The sequence below is a fragment of the Myotis daubentonii genome, chromosome 9 (genome assembly GCF_963259705.1).
Source record: "Myotis daubentonii chromosome 9, mMyoDau2.1, whole genome shotgun sequence".
NCBI classification, from domain to species: Eukaryota; Metazoa; Chordata; class Mammalia; order Chiroptera; family Vespertilionidae; genus Myotis; species Myotis daubentonii.
Window position 1 is genome coordinate 39260284 of NC_081848.1, and position 21168 is coordinate 39281451.

General features: G+C 51.5%; 1 protein-coding gene across 1 annotated transcript in view; it reads right to left on the bottom strand.

Annotated features, from left to right (window-relative positions):
• Positions 1-1809: 1809 nt before the first annotated feature.
• Positions 1810-21168, bottom strand: part of MYO7A (myosin VIIA) — an 87608-nt gene continuing 68249 nt past the window's right edge. The window contains exons 37-49 of the mRNA XM_059708395.1: positions 20687-20811; positions 19892-20049; positions 18869-19022; positions 16595-16750; positions 15974-16079; positions 14699-14812; positions 13305-13392; positions 13042-13148; positions 10680-10865; positions 10114-10230; positions 9600-9683; positions 8538-8657; positions 1810-7940 (exon numbers count right to left, since the gene is read on the bottom strand). Coding sequence (XP_059564378.1) covers positions 7851-7940; positions 8538-8657; positions 9600-9683; positions 10114-10230; positions 10680-10865; positions 13042-13148; positions 13305-13392; positions 14699-14812; positions 15974-16079; positions 16595-16750; positions 18869-19022; positions 19892-20049; positions 20687-20811 — 1605 coding nt within the window. The 3' untranslated portion in view covers positions 1810-7850. The remainder of the gene's footprint in view (positions 7941-8537; positions 8658-9599; positions 9684-10113; positions 10231-10679; positions 10866-13041; positions 13149-13304; positions 13393-14698; positions 14813-15973; positions 16080-16594; positions 16751-18868; positions 19023-19891; positions 20050-20686; positions 20812-21168) is intronic.

The following is a 21168-nucleotide window of genomic DNA, read 5'->3' on the forward strand; positions in this document are numbered from 1 at the left end:
GAGGGCTGTATTCCAGATACCTTATGATTTTCAGTAGTTGCGTGAATAAACTAAGGCTGCCATAATAAAATATCGTAAGCTGGTGGCTTAAGCAACAAAAGTTTCTTTTCTCACACGTATGGAGACAAGTTCAAGATCAGTGTGTCAGCAGGTCTGGGTTCTTCTGAGCCCCTGTCCTTGGCTTGCGGATAGCCACCTTCTTGCTGTGACCTCACACAGCCTTTCCTCTGTGCGCATACACATCTTCAGTGCCTCTGTTTGTCTCCAAATTTCCTTCTCTTCAGGCAGATTGGATTATTGCCCACCCTAATGGCCTTATTTTAATAAACTCTTTAAAGGCTCTATCGCCAAGTATAGTTTAGATTTTGAGGCACTGGGGTTAAGGCTTCAACATGTGAATTTGGGGGCACACAATTCAGCCCATTACCAACAGAGCCAAAAAATGAAAAGAACATGGAAATGGTGAGGAAATCATGGATAGGAGAGGTTTTGAAGGAACATTTGAAGATATGTATACCTTGAATGAAGGAAGTGGCTATATGCCTTAGAAAAAGTACTCAGTTAACTTCCAACACCCTTCATGTTAAAATGAAAAGGAGGGAAGGTGAATAGAAAATAAGCTGAGTATTTCAGATTAAGAGTTTTTAGTTGCCTATTGCATAAACTAATTTTGTCTGATCTAAGCAGAAAGAAAAGGTATCAAAGGCTGTTTGAGTACTTCCAAGAAAAACCTAGAAGGTTCAAGACCAAGTTTAGAATCCTGGAAGGAACAAGTAAGACGAGATAGAACCCAAAACCTCAGTCTAGGCTGAGGGGAATAGAGCCCCCAATACTAAGCACAGTGTCACATCTTAGACCATAGCCACCAACAGGATGGCACGTATGGCTGTTGCCATCAGAGGATATTCAGCACCTTTCTAGCTTTAGGATATATTTTTTCAGCACTCTAAAGAACTCAGTCCTTTGTTTTCTGTCTTATATAGTTTCTTTTTTCTTTTACTTTTAAAATCCTCCCCTGAGTATATTTTCCCATTGATTTTAGAGAGAATGGAAGAGAGAGGGAGAGACAGAAACATCGATGTGTGAGAAACACATTGATTGGTTGCCTCTTGCATGAGCCCGACTAGGGCCCTGGCTGGGGAGGAGTCTGCAGCCGAGGTACATGCCCTTGACTGGAATTGAACCTGAGACCCTTCAGTCCACAGCCCAACACTCTATCCACTGAGCCAAACCGGCTAGGGCTCATATAGTTTCTTATGAAAAGTCTTCCAAGATAAAAATAGGTTTTTCATTTTCTTTTCTTTGTTCCTCTACTTCTAATATGTCCTTTTCCTCTGCTTTTTAAAACATTTATCTTTATTGTTGAAAGTATTAGAGATGTCCCCTACTGACTGCTTTTTATGATTGTTTCTTTTGTTACTGGTTTTCAGTAATTTTATTATGGCCAGGAATTTAGGCATGAGTTAGCTGGGTACTCTGTTTAGAGTCTCACCAGGCTAAAATAAAGGAATTGGCCTGGCTGAGACTTAAGATTACTCTTTCATTCTCACTGGTTTTTGGCAGAATTTAGTTCCTTAGAATTGTAGGATTGTAACTGTCCCTGTTCTCTTGATCACTGATGACAGGGTTTTTCTCTGAGCTCCTGGAGTTCACCTTCAGGTCCTTGTCATATGGCCCTCTCACAACATAAGCAGATTACTTTTTCAAAGCTAGCACAATAATATATCTCATAGCAGATAGATTCAGAAAAAGGAGAACAAAGGAAGCAAAATAACAGAAAAAAACAATAAACAATAAGTTGAAACATGGTAGTCATAAATGCAACCATTTTATTAATTACATTAAATATAAATGGACCAAATACTCAAAAGTAGAGATTGTCTAATAGAAAAAAAGAAAATCCCAACCATATGTGGTCTACAAAAGAAATACTTAAAAACAAAGTCACAAATAGGTTCAAAGTAAAAGGATGGGGCAAACAATACATCATGCAAGCAATCTGCATCTATATATATAAGAGCCTAAACAACCTTTACGACCAGTCGACCAAACGACCGATTGCTTTGATGCACACTGACCATCAGGGGGCAGACACTCAATGCAGGAGCTGCCCCCTGGTGGGCAGTGCGCTCCCACAGCCAACCTCCCGTGGCTGGCCAACTTCCTGTGGTCCCTCCCTGATCAGGGTCCCTCCCCCTGGCCAGCCAACCCTGATCGGGCAATTGGCCCTGATTGTCAACCAGGCTGAGGGACCCCATCCATGCACAAATTCATGCACTGGGCCTCTAGTAAGAAATAATATCAGAAAAAATAGACTTCAAGACATGGAACATTACTGGAAACAAAGATTTCATAATGATGAAAAGGTCAGTATATCAGGAAGCCATTATAAATAAAATGATGTATGCTCTTAATATCAGAGCTTCAAACCATATGAAACAAAAAATGAAAGAGAAATTATAGTTGGAGATTTTATAAGTAGTCTCTCAGTACTTGAAATAAATAATCACACACACAAAAATAAAATCAGAAGGGTTATAGAAATCTGAACAACAATTTCAGTCACATTGACATAAAACAAAATTCCCAACAACTGGAAGAATATACGATATTTTCAAATGTACATGGCATATTTACCAAGGTAGACCAGATGACAAGCCATAAGACAAGTCTCAAATAAATTTCAAAAGATTTGGATCTTTACACAGTGTATTCTGTGACCACAACAAACTTAAAAACAAATATTAATAAAATATCTAGATTAGCCTCTAAATACTGGAAATTAATGTATTTTTAAACATTCCATTGATTTAGGAGTAAATCACAAGGGAACATAGATATTATGTATTTTTAAGTAAAGGGTAATGCATATACAACAGCAGGACTTACAGGAAAATTTAAATGTTAGAAGGAAGAAAGGTTTAATACTGATTAAGTTTCTACCTGAAGAATCTATAAAAAGAAGAGTACATTTTTCCTAAGTAAAAGAAAGGAAATACTAAATATAGCAGCAATCGATAAAACAGAAAGATACAAAGGAAATGCAAAACAGTGGAAAGTTAGTCCTTTGGAAAGTTTAATAATATTGATAAACTCTTAGCAAGATGTGTGAGGGGGGAGAGGGAGAGAAAGAGGTTGCCAATATAATTAATGATGAATAAAAGAGTATATCCATAGATCCTAGCCATATAAAGGAAAATTATGAACATTTTTATGTCATTAAATTTGACAACCAAAATGAAGGGAACATTCCTGAAAATATATTTTACCAGACCTGACAGAAAAAGAAATAGAAGTTTGTAATAACCCACTATCAAAATCAAATTCATATATCAAAAACTTCACCAGAAAGAAAAGTTTGGGCCCAAAGAGTTTCACTGGTTATTCAGATATTTAAGAAATAATACTAATAGCCTTGGCCGGTGGTGTTCAGTGGTTAGAGTGCCAACCTGCACACAGAAGGGTCACAAGTTTGATTCCCAGTCTAGAGTTATGTACCTGGGTTGCAGGTTCAATCCCCTGCCCTGGTCAGGGCTCGTGCTGAAAGCAACCAGTCAATGTCTCTCTTTCACATCAATGTTTGTCTCTCCCCCGCCCCCTCCCTTCCACTCTCTAAAAATCAATGGGGAAAAATATCCTCTGGTGAGGATTAACTAAAAATAAATAAATAAATGACACTAATATTATACCAACTCAAAAAAAAAAAAAAAGAGGAAAGAACACTTCCCAGCTGATTTTTGAGGCCAGAAAAGTCCTCATATAAAACTTCACAAAGACAGTACAGAACAAAATTTACAGATCAATATCATCTACAAACTTAGACATAAAAATCCTTAATGAAATATTAGCAAATTGAATCAATCAATGTAAACAGGATGATACATCATGAGAAAGTAAGGTGTATACCAGTAATGCAAGATGGATATTTCATATAAAAACTAATATAATCCCATATTAAAATAAAAAAAGCATATTTGACAAAAGTCAACATTCCTTTATAATAAATGTCTGGGATAACTAGGAATAGGGATTAAACTTCCTCAATCTGATAAAATATATTTACAATAAACCTACTGCCAATATTATTTTTAACGGGGAAGCAATGAATATTTTCCCTGTAAGATCAGAAAGGATAGCTGCTCTCACAACTTCTATTCAGCATTATGCTGGAGATCATAGCCAGTTTAACAAGATAAATGACAGCTATAAAGGAATAAATAAAATTTCTGATTTGCAGATATGATTATTTAAATTAAAAAACTCTAAGGAATCAAACAACAAACAAACCTATTGAAAATAATAAGTGGGTTAAGTAGTCGCTCAGGATATAAGGTCAATATACACAGAAATTAATTGTAAGACTTTATATTACCAATGAGTAATTGGTAAAATTTTAAAAATCTAAATGCCATTTATAACAACATAAAGCCTGAAAACTACGAATGTTTGCTGAGAGAAGACCCAAATAAATGGAGCAATACACCACATTCATGAATTAGAAAACCTAATATCCTAGGTATTTGTTGTCCTAAAATCCAGTTGACCTACAAATTCCACTCAAGAGCCATAAAAAATCCCCTTCCTCCTGACAGAAGATAAAGCTCATGTGTGCAGCTATTTCTTCAAGATTGAAATTACATTCAGGGTAAAAAAATAACCGAGTCCTGGGCTTACCACTTTGGATTCTCACTTTCTTCTAGATTTTGGCTACACAGTTCCTCCCTTATTGTAAATTCTTATATCATTTAAGATATTTTCTTCGTTTTGTATATTATCCAGTTTTTAATTTGTCTTTGGTAAGAGTCAAATTTCCAGCTCCACTGCTAAAAGACCTCTCCACCTTCTATTTTTTCTATTAGCTAGATAAAAATTATTTTTTGAGTACTTACTATGTGACAACACTGTATCTAGTGGCAAGCAAGACAAAGTCTCTGACCATAAGAAGCTCCTATTCTAATAGAGGAGTGTTATTTCTCTCTTTTTCTTGTGTTCATTTTTTAAGGCAATGGTTGTGAAGTGCATGAACTTTAAGAGAATGTTAATTTCTGTCTTCTGAGGGCTTCCCTGGGGGGTTGGAACTTCACACAATAGACTCTTCGATTCCAGCAGCATGCTGAATTGCATGACCATGATAAAGTTTGCACAAAGTCTGGGATAGGGAGAACTAGGGGGAAAGAACCTGAGATGGTAAGTGAGGGACTAACATTTTAAATATAACGAGGATTTCACTACATGACCAACAGGGATTGGAGAGGCGACATTTGAAAACTCCGTGTGTTTGTCTTTTCTATCCCACAGACACTGGAAGTATAAGATACAAAGGGAGAAAAAGTGAGAAAGGAGAAGATTACTCTGCAGCCAGGCCATCTCCTTCCCAAGTTGGGAAAAGCCCAGAGCCTCCAGCAGCCCCTCCCCAGGTTTAACCAGGAAAAAAGGCATTGAACCATAGTCAGTCCAGGAAGCCACCGAGCCTGCTACAGATGATCTTAGACAAGCAGTGCCCACTGAGGAGGCCTTTGAATCCACCCCAGCACTCACCTAGAAGGCCAACAGAGGCCACCCTCCAAACTTCAGTGCCAGAGGCAAAGGACCCAGCAGTTTCCTCCATAGACACCCCTCACCCTAAAACAACCCAAAAAGACTCCCACTGTTGAATACTCCCAAGAATCCTGTTTTATGATGTTTTCCACCACATCCAGCATGTCCTTCTCCTTTGGGCTCTCTTCAAAGAATGAGCCACATCTTGCCCCCTTCTGATTCTTCCTCTCTGTGCCTGAGGGTGGTGATGGTGGGGAGTGGTCAAGAAGGGAGTGCAGAAGAGCATTGGAAGCTCGATGGAGAACGTCTAGTCTAGCCTTTCTATAAAGGATGCAGCTCCAGGGTGTAGGCAAGAGGAAAATCAACTGCTGTGGTCTTGGAGCTGGAGCGCATTCTTCCCTGGATGATACGGGTTTTTCTCATCCGAACCCTTCATAGTAGCCCTGCTAATGGAGCGGCGGCGGTGAACTTCAGCGTGTAAATAAAGGCAACCTTTCAGGAAGACAGAAGGTAAGTGGAGTATGTATTCTTTGGACCCTTCTGTGATGACTCAGGCTGACAAAGACGAGGGGATGAGTGCAAAAGGGATGCCATCCCGGGTCAGAAAATGAGAGGTGGCCTGGGCATGTTAGGGGCAAAGATTTTATCCACGGGCTTCTTTGTGATCTAGTGTGAAGTGGGATGCTTCCTAATAGTTTGCTGTTGGCTGATTCCTCAATGGAAAGGGCATAATTTCATGCGTATTCCTTGAAGGGAAACTACAACTTGGAACAAGCAGCTGGAGCCCCTTCTGTGTGGGATCCCAATAGCAGAAGCAGTGAATTGAGTTCCACTAGGTGACCTTCACCTATTCACACTTACCTGAGCCTCAGTATCCCCATCTATACGATGATGGTGTAGGCGCAGACCACTGTAGCACCTTCTCCCAGGCCCAGGCTTATCCTGGACTGACTGTGGAGGCAGGCAACCACTCGGGGGGTGGGGGGTGGGGGCGCAGACAGTCTAGGACAGCAACATGACCATCCCAGAAGGCTGGGCTATGGTTTGGGGCCTGCGTTTCCACAACCACCCCTCCCTCTCCCACAGGCAGCTGCAGAGAACAGGAATAGTACTCCTGTGGGCCGGTTGGGCACCTAGACGCTAAACACCTGGGTGTGTGAGGGCAAGCAGGACTTGGCTCTGCTGAAGTATCAGGGGGGCCCCGAGGCAGATCACAGACACACCCACTTCAAGGGGATTCTCCCCTGTCACCTCACTAGGCACTCATCCCGGCCACAGCCCCAAATCACACCTTCCCTCTCTGAAGCCCCCAGCTCCAGACCTGCCCAGGTCATGGCCAAACTTGGTTGTTCCATCCTGGTGACAAGGTAGCATTTTACAGGCACCCACTGGATGTAGGGATTTAACCCAAAGGGACATTGTTCGTGGCGTTCTCAATGATTTCTTGATGAACCAAGGAGATGTTTCTGGCAGGATTCCGGGGCCACTCTGGCTCCACTGGCCCTGGTGAAGGCTCAGAAGCCAGTCCCTCCTTGACCCCCTGCCCACGCACACTTAGGTCCTCACCGCCCAGGCCGAAGCCCAGCATTTCTCTGCTATCTGCCCTTGTCTCAGCCAGTCTTTTAAGTCTCTTTCAAGCACACCTTGGGCTCAGACACCCCTACCCCCAGGCCCAGACCAGCTTGGCCCTGTACACAGACCAAGGAGAGAGTTACACAGCCAACAGGCCCTGTCCCCACAGACTCTGTCCCTCCTCCTCCCATTAGAGACACTCCCAGGCCAGAAGGTGAAACACGTGCTTTATGACCTGAGGTGGTCAGGAAAGGGGCTCAGCACTCACACTGCAATAGAGAGAGGGGTCCGTCTCCTCCACCCAGCTGAGGGTCCTGGGCTTACGGGAATTCAACCAGTCCAGTCCTTAGGTGTCAGAATACTCTTGATTCGGTTGGTTTGGTCTGGTTGCTCCCAGGATGGAGAACTAGGGTGTCCTCTTGATTCCCGGTCCCAGTGCACACAGAAAGCCAAAGGAGGTCGCATGGCCGGGCTGGTCTGGATGAGAGAAGCATGCACGGAGCACAGGCTCTTACAACCGGGAAGGCCACAGCCAGGACCGAATCCTACCCGTGGGCCTTAGGAGTGTTGGAAGGGTGCTCTGCACCCCAGCATGGCCACCTCACTGGAAGGAGGACCAGAGTCCAAGCTGGTGCTGTCACTGGTGGCTGGCCGGCCCAGCTTCCCTGCCCGATGGCAAAGGTCTTCACCCAGCTGCCACCTGAGGCGCAGGCACAGAGCCAGTGCCGCCTCCACACTGTTCACTTGCCACTCCGGGAGCCCCGCTGTTTGCTCATGGCCGTGAGCATCTGGCTGATATAGGAAGTCAGGAGGTCATCCATCTTGTAGCCCTGGAGACAGTGGCAAGATGATAAACAGTGCAAAGAAGGACAGGCCCAGCCCACGCAGACCCAGCTCCCAGAGAAGTGCAGTAGGCAGCACCCTGGACAAGGCAACTCTCGTCCACTCTGGATTCGGTCTCCCCAGCTGCACAGTGGAGGGGCTGGATTCCTCCAGGTAGATGTCTACGGTTCTAAGCTGTATGACCCCACATGAAGGCCTAGCTTGCGGGTCCCTCACATCCTGGAAGCCTACCTCCAAGAATGACTCTAAAGGCTACAAGTGAAGCTATGCCTTGGAAATTGAGTCCAGGAGGCCTCGTTGCTAATGGTTTTACTGTTGAACTCAGAGTTGAAGGCTCACTCCCCAGGTACTAAAGGCACTCAAACAATAGTTACTGCAGGTGGGGTCTGTTCCTCAGCCCCAGATTAAGCCTCTTCTCCCAGACCTAAAGCTGAGCCTCAAAATGACCTGACCGTGGCCCCAACCTGACTTGATCCTGGCCCCAGGCCAAGCCACACACTCCCCACGTTTGCTCCAGGGCCTGGAGAGCGGCCGAAGCTTTAGTGCGGCAGGGGCGCCCGCCAGGCCTGGAAAGGAGCTCTCACCAGCGATGTCTCACAGAGCAGCTTGCTCCCGCGCACCAGGTTCCCAATGGTGATGTGGAAGTAGGTGTTGCCGCTGCTCCAGTTGGAGATCTTGGTGAAGGGGTGCGTGGTCAAGATGTCCTGTGGGAACAGAAGGTCTGAGGCTGCACAGCCTGGACTCTCTGGCCTCACTCCCTTCAGCTCCAGCCCACAGACACCACCCATAGGAAGGGCCTGGGGCCCTGGGAAGACAAGCAGGAGGGTAGAGGCTAGCTCTGCCAGAGTGCTGCTGGGGGGGCAGGGGCCTTCCTGCTCCATGTCTGGGTTGGGACCAGCAGGCGGGACACCCAAGGGAGTCAGGAGACTGCTGGGATGTGGGACTGGGAGTGGACATGTCGGAGGCCTAAAGGCACAAACTGTGGTCCTGGGTGAGAGAGTCCAGGGAAAGTCTAGGAAAGAGACAAGAAGAAGACAGTGGGGACGGGGGGGGGGGGGGGGGGGGCTAGAAGGGGTCAATGGGGGAAAAGGAGGACATATGTAATACTTTCAACAAGAAAGATTAAAAAGAAAAGACAGGACAGAACCTTGGGGAGCACAGTGTTATGGGCTGGATAGAGAGGAAGCCCACAGTCGGGTCTGAGAGGAAAACCAGGCAAGCACGGAGCCAAGAGGAAGACAGGGGTCACTGGCGCCCGCAGTGCAGCTGTCTTCCTGTGCACGTGGTAGGTCTGTGCTTCCTGGTCCCCTGGGTGGGACTGCTTGGCCCATAAATATGAGCATTAGTCACCCCAGCACAGCCTGCCATGCTGCCCACGACAGGCAGAGAGCGTGTAGGAAGGACAGAGTGGATGGTAGTGTCCAATGACGCTGACAGGGAAGTACTAAGGAGTTCCCTGGGTTTAGTAACTAGCAGAGCCATTTGGATGGAGCAGATGAGGGTCAGGAAGTAGATGGAACAAGCACAGCCTCTTAAGATGTGTGGCCACGAGGGCAGGTGACGTGAGGGTGGAGGCTGGCAGGGGCTTTATTAGGGATGCAGACAGAGCAGCCTGCCCCTGCCTGTTCTGCCCTGTCTCTGCTCACCTTGGTCCTGGGATCAATGAGGCTAACCCCATACTTGTTGATGGCAATCAAGAGGATCTCCGGGAAGTTTGGCTCCGTAGTTTGCTAGTAAAGAAAGTAAAAAACAAGGTGGGGACCCAGAGCAGGAAAAGCTGTGTGCATTTGGGGCAGAATAAAGATGCTCCAGCTGGGATTAAGTTGACCTCTCCTGCCAACTCGGTGCCAGGGGGGCAGGGTGCTGGCAGCCCTGCCATGCCACCTTGACAAGAGCTCCCACAGATTATCCTCCGAGAGTCTGGCCTGTTTACACATTTGCTTCCCTCCAGGCTGAGGTCTTGTCCCTCTGTGTCCAGCACCGAGCCCAGGGCTCAGCACTTAGCCGAGACACCGGCTGAGACAGGTCCTGAGCTCTCCTCTCCTGGCCAGGGCAGGCGCAGAGGCCGCCGCTGCTCCCCACGGTCCTGGGGAGGAGTCCCTGTCCTCTCGGCCCCCTCCCCCCACCTCCCTCCTCTCTGAGAAGCTGCCCACAGCGTACCTTCACCTCGAAGAAGGCTGAGCCAAAGGTGGGCCACTTGAAGATGACCTTCAGGAAGGCCAGCTTGGCCTCCTCCTTGGACTTCCCCGCGTGCTTGTTAAAGTAGGCGACGATGGACTGCAGGGGGAGGCTGGGTCAGTCCTCTCCCCTGCCCCTCCCCCATCTGCTCTGTCAGCAGCTGTCATGGGCCTTGGAGGGCCAGGCAAAGGATGGGGTCCTGGAGCCATGAGGAGCTGCCTCCTTATCCCAGTTAGTGGATTGCTGCCCTCCCTCCCCTCCCCCAAGCGAGCAGGCCAAAGAGTAGCAATCAAGTAAAGCCAGGACACCACAGCCATCACAGTAACCACGGTAACCAGGACAGAACATTTTTGCAAAGCGGCCTTTGCCTGACTCCTTTGCCTGAAAGACTGGAGACTAAAGCAAGTGGAGAGGGAATGGGAGGGTGACCCTATGACATGTGGGGCCACAGGAGACGCTTCTCTGGGCTGTTGGCTGCTCCTTGGCCCCTGGGGTGCCCGGAGACCCATTGTGGGGGACCTTATTCCCACCGCCACCCCCATGCTCACCCGCTTCCAGTCGTCAGGTGAGACCTGCCGGATGAGGTCCTGGGGCACCAGCTCCCGCAGCAGCTTTGGGATACTGGGGAAGTAGGACTTGTCTTCTTCGAACTTGACCCTGTAGATCAGCGCCCCCAGCTGCAGCACCTCTTCCCGCGTGCACTTGTGGTAGCCTCGGAGATACTTGGGCAACTCCTGCCAGAGACGGAACAGGTCAAAGGGAGGCAGGCACTTCTTCCCTACCACCCTGAGGCTGGGTCCACCTGCTTCTCCAGCCTCCTTAAGGGGAAATGGCACAGGGCAGGACAACAGCAATTGTGCCCGCACAGGTTCAGCACGTTGCAGTTCAAAACAGAGCTGCGTGGGAATAGTATGTCATTTCCCCTCATAACAGTCCAGCGGGGTGAGCAGTCCCATTTCAAAAACGCAGAAACTCACAGTGACCAGCTGGTGAACCTGAGACAATTCACCAGCCTGCCCAGGCCTGTCTTTCTGTGGGAAAAGCCTCTCCGCCCAGGCCTGTCCTTCTGTGGGAAAAGCCTCTCAGCCAGCCTCCTTCCACTGATCCCTTGAGACTGGCTGGTTTCAGCAGCAGCAGCAGCACCAGCCCATTCCGCACCTTGAACTTCCAGACCCAGAGCCAGAGTAACTGAGGATGACGGGTAACTCAAAAACAAAGATGAATCCTCTAAAGCAGGGGTCCTCAAACTTTTTAAACAGGGGGCCAGTTCACTGTCCCTCAGACCGTTGGAGGGCCGGACTATAGTTTAAAAAAAAAACTAGTCGGCTGCTAAGCAACAGGCAGCGGCGGCAAAAACACCCAGCGGGCCGGATAAATGTTTTCGGCGGGCCGCATGTGGCCTGCGGGCCGTAGTTTGAGGACCCCTGCTCTAAAGGGCCAGCACCACCCACAGGCTCCTGGAGCCTTGAAGCTCTCTTGTTTAAAGCGTAGGGAAATGGAGGCTTGCCTGAGGACACAGGGCAAATCAGAAACCCAAGTCAATGGTGACCCACCTACCTTTTCACGTACTCACTCATATACTCATCCACGCTACCACTTATCTGCTCATCTATACCCACTCATCCATCCATCTACCCAGCCATATGGGTCTACCCACACATCTGTTTCCATCCATTTCCCTATTTGTTCATCCATCCACCTACCAACCCTCCTAGCCACTTACCCATTCACCCATCCATTCACCGATATCCAATTCAAAAATTCATTTACCATCCATCCTTCTCCCATCCATTCACAGAGTCACCTATTCACCCACCCATCAAGCCAACATCTACTTATTGAGCATCAACTATGAGCCGAGCCCTATAAGCAACAACATATATCCTCCTTACTCTCATTGAACTTATAGGCAAAGCAAGAACAGACATTATCACATCAAACCAATGTACAATCCCAATCTTTGAAGGAAATATTCCCAGTGCTATGAGAACACAGAACAAAGTGACTTGACAGAGTCTCAGGGACAGGGAAGACTTCCCTTAAGATGATTCATAGAAAACAGCATGGAGATTCCGCAAAAAATTAAAAATAGAACTGCCTTCTGACCCAGCAATTTTACTTCTGGGTCTAGTATATCCAAAGAAACCCAAAACACTAATTTGAAAGAATATATGCACCCCTATGTTCATTGCAGCGCTATTTACAATAAGCAAGTTATGAAAGCAACCCACGTGCCCATCAGTAGACGACTGGATAAAAAAGCTGTAGTACATATACACAATGGAATACTACCCCAAAACCCCACACATTTGTGAAATAAGGCAGTCAGAGAAAGACAAATACCATATGATTTCACTTACATGTGGAATCTAAAGAACAAAATAAACCAATAGAAACAGACTCACAAATACAAGGAACAGACTGATGGTTGCCAGAGGGGTGGGAGATTAGAGGACTGGGTGAAAAAGGTGAAGGGATTGAGAAGTACAGATTGGCGGTTACAAAACAGTCCTGGGTATCTAAAGCACAGCATAGGAAGTTAATAACACTGTAATAACGAGGCATGCTGCCAGGTGGCTACTGAAAATGCTGGACGGGAGGGACACTTGGTAAAGTATATGACTAGCCACTATGCTGCACACCTGGAGCTAATACAAAATACTACTGAATGTAAAGTGTGATTGAGAAAATGACACATCCGATGATGGAATTCACATCCAAAAGCTCAGCAGGTAAAGAGGAAGAGACCCGAGAGAGGAGCATCCCAGAAGAGAGAGCAGGACAATTCTTTCCCCAAGGCTGTGCCGGTACAGCCCCGCCCGGCCAGGACACAGGTCTCCGCTTCCACAGGCGCACAGGCCGCACGCCGCACGCGGAGGCCACAGCCGCAGAGCGGTGCTGGCGGCTCACCTGGTAGTAGTGGAAGATGGAATCCGCCATGGGGTCCTTCCCTGGCACCGTGGTGGTCCACAGCTTCTTCATGAAGAACACCTGGTAGGTGAGCGAGGGCACGATTCCTGCGGCAGAGGGCAGCCCGGTGTCACCCAGAGGTCCCAGGACGAGATGGGCCCATGCCCAGCACCAGCCCCCGAGGAGACCCTCTGGGTATGACATTGAGCCAGCCCCACCCTGCTCTGGGCCTCGGATGCACCCAGGACCCAGCCTCACGTTACCATCCTTGACGGGCCGTGCTTTCTTGATCCAGTCTGTCAGGTGTCGGACAAAGTCAAAGAAGAAGTCATTCTCAGGCACGCTGATGACCTAAGGACATGGCCATTCTAGTCCCCTCACTTTAGCTGGAGCAATACTGTCTTCTGACTTCCCCACCCCAGGACCTGGTGGCCCCTTCTCCACAGACTCCCTCTGGCAGCCAGAAGGGGTGTCCGTGTACCAGCCCCACCCTGCCCGACCGTGCCTGCTGAGTGTCTCCAGAACACAGCCTGCGCAGAGGGACAGTCACTCCATTCTGTCATTCAGCAAAGATCTGCTGAACGCTGCTCTGGGCCCCGGGAAAAGGCTGAGAACGAGGCCCAGTCCCTGCCTTGCACAGTCTGCGGCATCCACGTCCTGCTCCTCCTGCAGGCTCTAAGCCAGCGGTTCTCAACCTGTGGGTTGCGGCCCCTTTGTGGGTCGAATGACCCTGTCACAGGGGTCGCCTAAGACCATCGGAAAACACATATATAATTACATATTGTTTTTGTGATTAATCACTATGCTTTAATTATGTTCAGTTTGTAACAATGAAAATACATCCTGCATATCAGATATTTACATGACGATTCATAACAGTAGCAACATTACAGTTATGTAGTAGCAACGAAAATAATTTTGTGGTTGGGGGTCACCACAACATGAGGAACTGTATTAAAGGGTCGCGGCATTAGGAAGGTTGAGAACCACTGCTCTAAGCGATCCTGGGTCCAGGACCTCACCGAGACCCCTCTGCGCCCCGTGTCAGGCACAGGGACAGTCATGAAGTGAGGAGACAGACATGGATGCACCGGGAGCTGGAGCGAATGGGAGGGAGCACTTACCTGCCCGTGCTGGTCAGGGAAGCCTTCCCAGGGGAAGGGGCTTGGCCCTGGGCCTTTGACCCCGTGCACAGAGAAGCGGGGAGCAATGTGGGACCTGCGCTATGGAGGCAGACCCACCTAGATCTAGCCCCTTCTGTGTGACCTTAGATAGGTTCACCTTTCTCAGCCCGGGCTTTGTGACCTGTCAGGTGGGGATGATTGCCCTCTCGTCAAGGGTCAGTTCAAGGATTAATTGGCCTCAGCCGGCAGCTGAGGGAGTGGTCAAGTCAAATCTGGAAGTATATGTGTGCTGGGTGGGGGGAGGGGCCTGGTGTGAGGCTAGCTGTGCAGTGCCCCAGAGGAGAGACTTTGGGGCAGCTGCTGCCTGTAAGGGGGCACCCGGGGATGCCACATACAGGAGCACCTCTCTCTTCCCCTTTCCCTCCCTCCCTCCCTCCCTCCCTCGTTTCCTCCCCCTGCTGCCCCATGAGTTGCTAAGGCTTCAGCAAATGTCCGAACCAACAGACCAAGAGCAGGCAAGACTCGCCACCCACCTTGTCTGCAATTTTGACAAAGAGGCTGAAGCCCTCCGAGGACTTGAGGAGCAGCCGGGCGGCGATGTTCTGGCAGAAGTCCTTGGCCTTGGTGCTGGACTCCACCTCGAAGGCCTGGGGGAGGGGGCTCACTTGGCTCTGGCTGTGCCCCCAATGAGACCAGCCCCTCCTATGCAAGACACCCCCCTCCGAGGGGGCTCCCGGGGTCCAGAGCTAGGCACAGCATTTATGAAAAGAACAAGGCAGCTAACTCCTGTCTGGGTCTTCCCAGATCGTCCTCCCCTGAGCAGGACTCAGCCTGGGCCTCAGGGCCCTCGGCCTGCTGAGCAAGCCTGAGTGATGGTGGAGGAGCACAGGGGGCAGGGGGTGGGGGTGGGGCGACTGGAAGGAGACAGGAGGAGGAAGAGAGCAAATTTCAGAGAAAGGGGGGAGGAAAAAAGAGGGGGAGGCAGCCAGAGTGGGCTGGGAGGGACAGAGTGGGCTGGGAGGGACAGAGTGGGCTGGGAGGGACCGCAGAGTGGGCTGGGAGGGACCGCAGAGTGGGCTGGGAGGGACCGAGTGGGCTGGGAGGGACAGAGTGGGCTGGGAGGGGCAGAGTGGGCTGGGAGGGGCAGAGTGGGCTGGGAGGGACAGAGTGGGCGGAGTCTGGGGAAGGAGGAGGAGTGTGATGAGGGAGGGGACAGAAAAGGGTCTCAGAGAGTTTTGTCCTTGTGTCTGGCATCCTGTCGTGGCATTTCTGAGTCTCTAGTCTCTAGACAAGTTTTAAAACTGCTTTTCAGACCAAAAGTTTCAATGTTGGACGCATTTATCTGAACGAGACGCTGATGGGGTCAGGAGTGGACACCAGGAGGCAGCCTGGCTGAATGGGCGGGACAGGAAGACAAAAGGGACCTCTGGACAAGGGGACAGGGTGGTGGGGACCCCCAATCAGGCCATGTGGGGGGAGGGAGGGAGGGAGGTCTGAGGAAAGTGGCCCAGGGAGGGGGCACCACACTGAGCTCAGCTCCAGGGAGAAGGCACTTGGTTCCAAGGCCAGGCCTCCTCTGGGGGGTTGGGGGGCGGGGACCTTCTCAAGGAAGCTGCTCACCGGAACCCAGAGGCTCCTGACCCAGGGGTCGGTGCCCACCTGACTGAGCTCTGACTCCACGAGGGGCAGGAGGAAGGGGCAAACGTGGGGATGGCGGAGGGGAGGACTCGGGCTGCCCCCCGTGCCCCCGAGGGCACTCATGAAGGTGCTTCGGGCCGTCCACGAACCAAGCAGCCAGTGGCCCTCACCTCGTCGGTGTCGTCGGGAAAGTAGACCTTGTGGAATATCTGGGTGGTTTTGTGCTGGATGGCCTCCACCTCCACCAGGTGTGGGGGGTACTTCCGGGACCCATTTCTAAAAGCCGGGGGTGGAGGGGACACAGTCAGGGGCCAGCTGGCGCATGACACGAGGAACCGAGGGAACTTTTGGAGACGGAACACGCACTTCAATCCCCGTCCATCCGTCTTACCAGGTGACAGTCACTAAACCTCTCAGGGCCTCCAGTTGCCCATCTGTACAATGGGATAGCAGTGCCCACCGCATAGGGCTGTGGAGGGACCGAATGAAGGGAAGGGTGCAGGTGGGCTTTTCAGAGTATGAAGTGCGGTCAGGCGTCTGCCTCCCTGACAGACTTGAAGGCATGAGCCAACCCTTCTGAGCAACCAGACTCAACTGGGTCCGAACGGGCACTGGGTGCTGCAACCTTTGTCGAGCTGACCTCTGTGGTACCCCAGGGATGGTCCCAATTGCTGGTGGTCATTTCCTCACCCCAAGGGGGCTCGCCCTACAAACCTGGTGTGGCCGGGAGCCCATCCCAATGCCTGCCCCCCAGCTCTGTGCCATTGCCTCTGCCCCTGGGGCTGCTGTACCTCAAGGCTTTCTGGAGCCGCTGCAGGCAGTCGATGGCGAGGGGGCAGTGCTTCCGGGACTGCAGGAAGCGCTGCACGTGGGGCAGGAGGATGTTGCTGGGGGGGAAGAGGCCCGTGCACAGCCAGAGCAGCTCCCAGCCCCGCTCCTCGCTGTACCTGCAGGAAGAGGGGTGGTGTCCAGCCGGGTACCACGGCCCCATCACGGGGTCTGAGCACCACCCGGGGCTGCACACCCCTCGGCTCCTCACCACAGCAGCACACGCCTGGCGGGACCCCCACCCCTGTCTGAGGACCAATGGACCCACCTCCCTGACAGCTCGATCCAATTAGTGCTACTCAAAGTGTAGTCAGCTGAACCATGAGGGGCCACTGACAGCCACAGGGAGATAAGATGCTCATGCCAGAATGAAAATCAGCTGTGTCACCAAGTACTTTGGCTCAACTAAGACAGTGGTTCTCAACCTTGGCTGCACATTAGAATCACCTGGGAATCTTTTTAAAATCCTGATTTCTGGGCCCCATCCTCCAGAAATTCTGTTTCTTTGTTACTAATGTTGTGGCCTCGCCCCATAACAAAAAAACAGAATTTCTGGAGGATGAGGCCCAGAAATCAGGATTTTAAAAAGATTCCCAGGTGATTCTAAGGTGCAGCCAAGGTTGAGAACCACTGAACTAAGATTTTTATTTTTTTTAACAAGACTTTCCTATGAAGGAAGAAGTGTGTGATTTGTTCTGGCAGAAGCTCTGTAACTCTCCTACTCTTTGAATAGCACTAAGTTAGAACAGCCGCGGGCCTCCCTCAGACACCATTCTGAGCTCCTTTATCTGACAGGGAGGAATCTTGGAGGGCTCCTAGGAGGAGGTGGCACTTGCTCTAGGCCCATGATCGGCAAACTGCGGTTCGCGAGCCACATGCGGCTCTTTGGCCCCTTGAGTGTGGCTCGTACACAAAATACCACGTGCAGGCGCGCACGTACAGTGCGATTGAAACTTCGTGGCCCATGCGCAGAAGTCGGTTTTCAGCCTGGGTGAGTCTATTTTGAAGAAGTGGCGTTAGAAGAGTGGGGGGGTGAACATATAGAGAGTATGAACGAAAGGAGATAGATGAAACAAGTATACAAGACGAGTGTGGATGGGAGAGTTGGAAGGGGTCGACCTCAGCGAACGTACCTCAATCCGATTGAGGACGTTTTTAGCAAAGGCCAGCTTAGGAGTACCCTAATTAAGTTAATAACAATGTACCCACCTATATAGTTTAAGTTTAAAAAATTTGGCTCTCAAAAGAAATTTCAGTCATTGTACTGTTGATATTTGGCTCTGTTGACTAATGAGTTTGCTGACCACTGATCTAGGCTTTGAAGGATGAGAAAAATTCTGATATGCGAAGGAGATGAAAAGTTTTCCAGGCTGTGATTATGGCACGTACAGAGGTTTGTCAGTGTGAAGAGATCTGATGTATGGCTCTTGAGAAAGAGTTGTAGAGAGTGACACCGCTGGGGAGGGAGTTGGGGGTCTGGGCATAAGGGGAGATGGTAGGGCTTCTCTCAGGCTCTGAGACTAACACGTGCCCGACCGCCCATTCCTGCAGCTGTATGGCCCAGCAGGGGAAGAAGGTGATACCCTCTGGGACCCAGCACCTTTAGCCCATGAGAGTTCTAAGCCAGAGCTTCCAACTGACACCTAGCCCAGCCCGAACCAGAGATGGGACACTTGCTCATGAGCTGACCCCGCAGCTGACAGCAGACTCTGGGCTGGGCAGGAGGATCCAGAGGAGCCTCAAGCAGGGAGTGGCAGGAGCTAGGCCAGTGGCTCTCAACCTTCCTAACGCCGCGGCCCTTTAAGACAGTTCCTCCTCATGTTGTGGTGACCCCAATGTCCTTGTTACAAATGGAACAGAATTAAAGCATAGTGATTAATCACAAAAACAATATGTAATTATATATGTGTTTTCCGATGGTCTTAGGTGACCCCCGTGAAAGGGTCGTTCGACCCCCAAAGGGGCCTAGACCCACAGGTTGAGAGCCGCTGCGCTAGGAGGAGCTGGGCCTGTTAAACTTGGGGAAGGACAGGCTCAGAGGGCACAGCCGCACCTCTTGGTTCTTGACCCCCCTGAGGCGGAGGTAGGACATGAGCCTGAGGGTGGTGCCCCGCCCTGAGGGAGGGAGGGAGGGAGGGAGCTCCCCATCACAGTGGGTGCATGACCTTTACGACGCCCTGCAGCTGGAGCACTAGGGATGGGCCTGCCCCCTTACCTGCCCACAGCCCCAGGCTCACCTGATGTGGTTGTCAGTCAGCTGCTTCAGGATCTGCACGTATACCTCGTCCTTGAGGGGCTCGGCCTTCAGGGCTCCCTCAAAGATCTGGTCGGTGAGCTCGTTGACGGAGCGCATCCTCTTGGATGGGTAGTCGCCCATGTACTTGAGCATGGCTGGGGGCGGGGGGGAGGGGAGGGCGTCAAGGAAGGGCTTGTGGCCGCAGGGCGGCGCTGGGCCTCAGACTACTCACTTAGGAAATGGGCATCGCTTTCCCACCCTGCCGTCCTTGTCCACCGCCCACCCTCTCCTCAACTCCTGCGGCCGCCTCCTCAGGCCCCCAGTCCTCTATCCGAAGTGCTCACAGCACCAGGAGGCACGGTCCAACTCACGAATCTGTGCCAGCCCTGCCCAGGGGCCCCATGGCCTCGGGACACAGTCCAGGCCTCTTCACAGGACCGGAACCCTCCGTGAGCCAGCCCACCTCTTGAGAGTCCCTTCTTGGACTGCCCACCAGCTGTGCCCTGGAACACCTGCTCCGTTCTGCCTCGGGGCCTTGGTGCAGGCTGCTCCCTGTGTCTGGAACACTCCCCACCTGTCTCCCCTTTGGCTAAGTAAGTCCTACTCAGTTTTCAGGTATCAGCCAAGAAACCACTTCCTCCAGGAAGCCCTCCCTGCCCTCCTCCAAGGCTGGGTCAGGTCACTGCGCTGCCAACCCCATCACAGCACTGATCCCGGTCAGCATGTCTCCCCTGAGGCCCGGGACTGGGTCTGGTCGCCACTGTGTCTCGATGCCTGGCCCAGCACATGGCAACAGTACTGTCAACTGAATAACAGGCAGAAGAGACGATGGTGCGGTGGCTCCTTGCACACTGTAAGGTGCCGGCACATGGATGGAGGTCTCCATCAGCATCCCGCCACATCTGCCCAGGACCCACTGAACCCCAGAGGGAAGCAGGTGTCTAGATGGAAACCCTAGAGGCCGAGGCCCGGCCCCACCCTGCCCTGCGGTCCCCTCCCCGCGCCCCACCCGTCGTGCGGATACCGATGAAGGCCATGCAGGCCTCCTGCGAGAGCTCCTCGCTGCCCAGGATCTTCTTGAGCAGCGCCTGCTTCAGCGGCTCCCGTGTGTGGCTCCACAGCCGGTCCTTCCCTCGGGCCTTGGACACCATCACACGGCTCAGCGTGTGCTTGGGTGGGGGCCTGGCAGGCACAGGGACAGTCAGCGCTAACAGGCACCAAGCTGTGAGACCCACCCCCACCCAGCCCCATCGCTGGAGGTCAGGGGTCAGGAACAGGCCCTGCGCTTCCCTGCGGCCCCGTGACCCGGGGCAGTGCCAGCCTCGCCTTCTCTGCTGGAAAATGAAGGTTCTGACATCTGTGCCCCAGACAGCCCTGCCCCTCCCACCTCCTCTCTCCTCTCCTCTCTGCTCCGCCGTGGCACGGGCTCTTCCCGAGTCACCCCTACACAGCTCAGCGAGAGGCCACCTCCTCCAGGAAGCCTCGCCTCTGCCCCCAGCAGCCCCGCCACATGCTGGGTACACAGAGTCACAGCTCCTGCTTGTGTGCCCATCTCCCCACCAGGACTGCGAGTCATGAGTGCCCAGGATCCCGCCTGGGGTGGCACAGTCACCTTCTCTCAGATGAAGGAAGGATAAGATGACACATAGAAGGGTCATCTCGAGGACAAAAACGGTCCCCTGCTCCCTCTGACCCAGACCCTGCTCAGAGGTGGGGTTGCTTTGTGATGCCCCCACCAGAGTCGCAGAAGCCTGCCGTTTGCCAGGCCCCTCTCCAGGTCCCTGCCCGGGCCCCTCTCCCCCCTCTCCTGCCCAGTCACCTGAAGTAGTCGTAGGAGAACTCCTCTAGGGTGTAGGGCTTGGCGCGCACCTCAGGCTCCGGCGCTCGCAGCTGCAAGAGCCGGATCACATCCTGCCGCTGGTCAGGGGTCATGGTGACCAGGGCCTAGAGACCAAGAGGTGGGGCTGAGGTCAGCTCTCCACCTGGGGCCCTGGGATCCACTCGACAAAGCCCAGAGCCCTCTCACAGGGGGAGAGGGGGACAGGGAGGCTGTTACTCAGGGACTCAGGGGACCCTGTGCCCATTCTCAGCCTGGCAGCCCCTCTGCTCCTTGCATCTCTGAAGCTGCTGCTGCCTCCAGGCTGCTGGGCTCAGGACCCTTCCCTCAGTGCCCTGGGTCTGAACCCGGTCGGGTCAGTCAGAAAGGCCGGACAGGGCGGGAGGGAACAGTGAGAACTGCTCAGGGAGCTGCTTGGAGAAGCTGAGCTCTGAGTTCTCGGTGCTGCGCACAAGGGGAGTCCA